Here is a 5,598-nt window from a genome sequence, read left to right as displayed (position 1 = left end):
ATAATAGTCCCATATTGATTGGTAATGTGGATACTTGAGTATTTATAAGTGAGAGAACTCACTCACCTATCACCATAAGGTTTAGGATGAATATGTGATGTGCCTCTCACAAATGTATTGCTCTAAAAAAGGAAATCCCAAAATGTTCAATACTCTCTATTAAAAAACTCCTCCAAAGATTGCGGGTGGTCTTAGTATGCTTTGAAGTATTCATATTCGGTGGCCTCAAAATCTCAAATATAAAACTACTTCTAATATATTTAATGATGTCTTTCCTAAAACAATCATATTAGTATAAGTTTTCTTTTTCAATGGCGTCTCTCATTGAACAAGTTTTCATTAATAACACTTTTTAGAATGCACACATTTTTTACGTCAAAAAAGAAAAAGAATGCATTTTAGTATGAGATAGAGAAAATTAACCGTCCTTAATTAAATTTCTTGGTGTGAGGTTAGATACATTTGTTTAAAATTGAGACTAAGCTGGTATGCTTTTTGTTTTAAAGTTTTAGCAAGGAAAAGGAAATCAATTTCAATACAAAAAATTTAAATAGAAAATATAATGAAACTAAGGTAGAATTTTCGTCCTCGTGAATGATAATAAGTCAACTGAATTTTTTCTTTTTGAATGGTAAATTGTTAGTGGTTGATTATTAGTATATATTTACACTCTTGTCAAGACTCAAATCCTGGACCTCCAACTCCTTTTAACCCTTAAATCAACTGTTTAAATCAATGCAATAATGTTAATGGCAGTTTCGCACTTTAAAAAGATAAAGTATAAGAATCTTAAAATTAAATTATAAGCTTGCAATAGACTACAAACTATGTACAATGTACAGGGCTAATATGTTTTTAATAAAATCAAATTCTATATGGATACCTAAATCAACATTTGAATAATTAAATAATGCTCCTAACACATATTTCATAGATACCTAAATCAAATTCTATAATGAAACCTAAATTCTATATGAATACCTAAATCAATATCATCTAACACATCTTTCATGACATTTATGCTCTTAGTCACATATTTAATATTAACTAGACCACTGCAATTTTGACTAATTAAATAATGGTCCTAACACATGTAATATTACATTTGTGACCCAAATATTCTAACAATCTCCCACTAGTCACATATGTAACTTTACACATGTATTAGACTTTATGAGCTCAAAATTTGCTATTATATTCTTTAAGCATATCCAAAGTATCTCGTCCATTAGTCATGTCAGTATACAAAATCAAAGTGATTTTCATTATATCAATCATAATTAAACACTTCAATAATCATTAATAGTGACACAACTAAATAACATAGATCCATCATGAAATGTGCGGCATGAAAATCACATGAAGTTGGTCTGTATATGTCGATTTTCAACTAGTCCTACTCTACTTTAGTGAGATCAATAAATTTATTGTACAAAATATTAACTGCTGAATATCAAATTTTATTAATGGAAAAATATCAAAAATCATAGTATGCATATATAATATCAAACACATTACATAAAATTCATAATCAATTAACTCCCAATAAACCAAAGACTCGTCTAACGGTTAAATACCCATGCGAGCAGTGTGCTCATGAAAGACCTTAGGGGGAAGATCTTTTGTAAGAGGATCTGCTATCATAGAGTTTGTCCCTAAGTGTTCTATGGAAATCTGTCCACTTTGTACCCTTTCCTTAACAGCTAGAAACTTGATGTCAATATGTTTTGACTTGGTTGAGCTCCTATTATTGTTGGAATAAAGGACATTTGATTTATTGTCACATTATAACTCAAGTGACCTTTCAATTCCTTCCACAATTCTTAGCCCAGTGACATGATTCCTCAACCAAATCTCATAGTTGGATGCCTCATAACATGTTATAAACTCTACTGCCATGGTGGATGAAAACGTAAGAGTTTGCTTAGCACTGCGCCAAGAAACTACACCGCCAACCAACATTTAGATATAGCCTGAAGTGGATCTTTTACTGTCTTGGCATCCAGCAAAATCTGAGTTAGAGTATCCAATGATCTCTAACTAATCTGACCTCCTATATGTGAGCATATAGTCTTTTCTTCTATTTAAATACCTCATACTTTTTTGACTATTTTCCAATGATCCATTCCTAGATTGCTAAAATATTCACCTAACATCCCAACTATGAATGCAATATTCGAACGCATACACACTTGGGCATGCATCAAACTCCCTACAACTGAAACGTAAGGAATCTTTTGCATTTCTTGAATTTCTACGTTTCCTTTTGGACACTGACTGAGATTGAATTTGTCTCCCTTAACAATTGGAGTATCTCTTGATTTACATTCATGAATGTCAAACCTTTTAAGTACCCTTTTGTTATAGCTCCTTTGTGATAATCTTAAAATACCTTGAGATCCGTCCCGATATATTTGAATTCATAATACAAAGAAAGCATCACCAATATCTTTCATCTTGTATGTTCTTGATAGAATTTTTTTGGCTCCGTGCATCATGCCTATATATCATTGACGACAAACAATATGTCATCAACATATAGGACAAGGAAAATGTAATTGCTCCCACTGAAATTGTTATAGACACAATCTTCAATCTTCAACAAGATTCACCTTAAAATCAAATGAAAGAATTACTTCATGAAACTTGTGATACCATCGACAAGATACATGTTTTCTCTCCAAAATAATCTCATATTTCATGATATTTATACTTTTAACAACATTCTTAATATTAATTAGACCATTACAATTTTACTTAATTAAATAATGACCCTAACACATATAATATTACATTTGCGATCCAAAAATTCTAACATGAATCACTTCATTACTCCAAACTCCCGACATAGAAAGAGGTAACGAATAGATGCTTTCATCTCATTCCTTTAAATTTGGATGTAATGATGTTACATTGCTATAAGAAACTCAGTATGTTTCAAATCATAAATCAGAAGATTAATAGTAGATAGCATGGAAAAAGAGGTGTCTAAGTGTGCATTAAAATAGATTACAAAACCACATGAAAGTAAACATAATGATCACCAACGGAGTATTATTTATTCATACAAAAGCATTAGCCTAGTGCCACTACCTAGGTCTGTTACTTATTATTTCTTCTTAGCTCTCTTTCACTCCAGCTCCTTCAGGAAATCTTCATTGTCAACCAACACCTACATAAAAAAAAAATCATGCTGCAGTTACTATGGCAGCAAAGTATGCAACAGTTTTGCATCCTCCTACACAATATAAACAAAGGGGGAAAATTAACTTACAGTTTTCCATCCTTCAGGGTCAACGAACCCAACAATTTTTGTGTTAAGGCCGGGAAGCGGTCCTGGTTGCCGAGTGATCTTCCCTCCAAGCTCTTGCGTGACTAGGTTTACTACCTCAGCGCTTTTGTATACATCATCGGTGCCAATTGCAATCTGTTATAGATAGATGAAACAAATTCAAAGGGTGTACAAAAAACTAGTTCAGGCTTCAAGAACTTGGTATAATTTAACTTTTCGACTAACCTGTGCATAACCATTTCCCTTAGAGTACTCGGTGACACCGTAGTTATATGTCAACTCCAACACAGTTGACTCTTCCTCCCCTTTATACCCAAGTGCAACAACAGTGTACTGTAGGACATGCAACATAAACATGTGTTTCTATATTAGTTTAGATTCTAATGTGTTGTGTATTATAGTTATGTCGTGTCGTGTGATTCTTAAAATCTGATGTATTCGTATCTGGTTAGAGGAATCTTCACCTTTTTCTCAGGATTATCGTCCTTCCTCAGCACCTTCAAGCCCAAAGCCTATGCAAATATGATCCAATAAGAACATAGCCTCAGTTAATAAACCACGCACGCATTTAGTTTAAATCGCAACGCCTAAAATGCAGTTCTCTGAAAAGAATACTTGTGCAGGACTGCATCAAACATAAACCAGAAACAGATACAATTGCAACATGTATTAGATTGTTACCTTTTCATAAAACTTGATGCCGCGTTCTAAATCACCAACACGAAGCGTGATATGAGCAAATGGATCAACGAACACAGATCTTTGGATGAGTGCAAAAGTGTAGCCATCAGGATCCTTCACAAAGGCGATAATGGTTGTTCCGCCCTGAATTGGACCAGCCTCCCTAGTGATGTTTCCTCCAAAAGCCCGAATGTGCTCAACCAATTTGTATACCTACATAATTGAATCAATGTTACAATGTCCATTCTCTTAATACATGATCAAGCTTTTGTGAATTCAGAATTAGAATACTCTTGTCTAGTTTTCTTACATCTTGTGTTGCAATTCCAAAATGTCCAAAGCCATCTCCAACATCATAAGAACTCACTCCATAATCTGACAATAAGATCATAAAATTAAATAGTTAGAAAAATTGAAAAAACAAAAATCCACATGGTAAGAAAAACAGTAAGAGTTTATTACTCCCTCCGCCTCTATTTAGGAGAGAAAATTAACTTTTTAGATTCATTGAATAATCAATGTATCTGGTCCATAATACAGTCTAGATATATTGATCATTCAATGAACCTAAAAAGTAAATTTTCTCTTACAAATAGGACCAGAGGTAATATTTAAGATTCATTGAATAATCAATATATCTAGACTATATATAGTCTAAATACATCAAATATTTAAGGGTTAAATAAGTCTTTATTGCCTATCTAATTCACAATTTTTCATACTTAGTTAGTCCTTACTTAAATGTTGCTAAATGTTTAGATCTGAGGACAGTCCAAATTTAAAACAATTTTTTTTTTCATTTTCGGTTTAATCTTGATTATATATATAAATATGAGTAATGTATCTAATGGTAGAAAAACATACTGTATGTTAATTCAATAGAATAATATGATTTCTCATCGCCAAATCCAACAAAAGCGTTAGCATATTTCTCCTCAGGAACATCTCTTTGTCTCAAAAGCTTCATTCCCAGAGCTTGAGTATAAAACCTAAGAAATCCATAACCATAAGATATGAGTGTATTTTAGTTAATTAAATTAAGCATGCAATTAAACTAGAACGGTTAATTTAATTACTTGATGGCGCGATCAAGGTCACCAACACGGTAAACAACATGAAGAAATCGACGGTTGTCATTCTTCAGCCAGTCAAACAAGTCAGTCTGAGCCATTGATCTGCAACAAAGGTAAACAGATTAAAGAAAGCAAAGAAAACCTCACCACAAAAACACATTCATGATAACATAAAGAAACTAACGAGTGAGAGTGAGGAATGAATGTGAGAATTCGATTTCGAGTTGGGAAAGAGGTATTTTATTATTGCTACTTTTATAATCAAACGAAAAGTTATAATATGATTTTATAAGTCCACGTGTCAAACGTTTTCTACGTCATTATCTCACTTTTGTGATTTTCTATACTTATTAAATGAATTCTAAAATATCTCATTTTTACACAACCACACAAGTCTTATCTCTACAATGGGATTTTCTTACTGTATTTTTTTTTTTAAATGGCTGGCATTTGGAATGTTTTTTATTAAAATGTTTTATAAAATAATTTGCATGTTATTAATTTATTTTTTCAATAAACTTACAAATCCCTACAATGACCGACATGTATTAC

General features: G+C 32.2%; 1 protein-coding gene across 1 annotated transcript; it reads right to left on the bottom strand.

Annotated features, from left to right (window-relative positions):
• Window positions 1-2,858: 2,858 nt before the first annotated feature.
• Window positions 2,859-5,383, bottom strand: LOC127138360 (lactoylglutathione lyase GLX1). Its single transcript, XM_051064791.1, has 9 exons — window positions 5,231-5,383; window positions 5,050-5,148; window positions 4,838-4,962; window positions 4,284-4,348; window positions 3,974-4,186; window positions 3,757-3,804; window positions 3,518-3,625; window positions 3,275-3,427; window positions 2,859-3,172 (listed from the first exon to the last, which is right to left on the bottom strand). The coding sequence occupies exons 2-9, from the start codon at window positions 5,142-5,144 to the stop codon at window positions 3,131-3,133; spliced, it is 849 nt and encodes a 282-aa protein (XP_050920748.1). The 5' UTR covers window positions 5,145-5,148; window positions 5,231-5,383; the 3' UTR covers window positions 2,859-3,130.
• Window positions 5,384-5,598: the final 215 nt, after the last annotated feature.

Source organism: Lathyrus oleraceus, chromosome 4 (assembly GCF_024323335.1).
Source record: "Lathyrus oleraceus cultivar Zhongwan6 chromosome 4, CAAS_Psat_ZW6_1.0, whole genome shotgun sequence".
In the NCBI taxonomy this organism is placed as follows: Eukaryota; Viridiplantae; Streptophyta; class Magnoliopsida; order Fabales; family Fabaceae; genus Lathyrus; species Lathyrus oleraceus.
Note: the sequence above shows the minus strand (reverse complement) of the source record. Positions and strands in the feature narration are given on the sequence as shown.

What these genes read in the sequence shown, in the direction of transcription:
- LOC127138360 (XM_051064791.1), bottom strand. Translation starts at nt 5,144, where the DNA reads ATGGCTCAGACTGACTTGTTTGACTGGCTGAAGAATGACAACCGTCGA. An exon ending in GCATCAAGTTTTATGAAAAG is followed by an intron (nt 3,805 to 3,973) that starts GTAACAATCTAA and finishes ATATTTGCATAG; the next exon opens with GCTTTGGGCTTGAAGGTGCT. An exon ending in ACCCTGAAGGATGGAAAACT is followed by an intron (nt 3,173 to 3,274) that starts GTAAGTTAATTT and finishes TTTTTTATGTAG; the next exon opens with GTGTTGGTTGACAATGAAGA.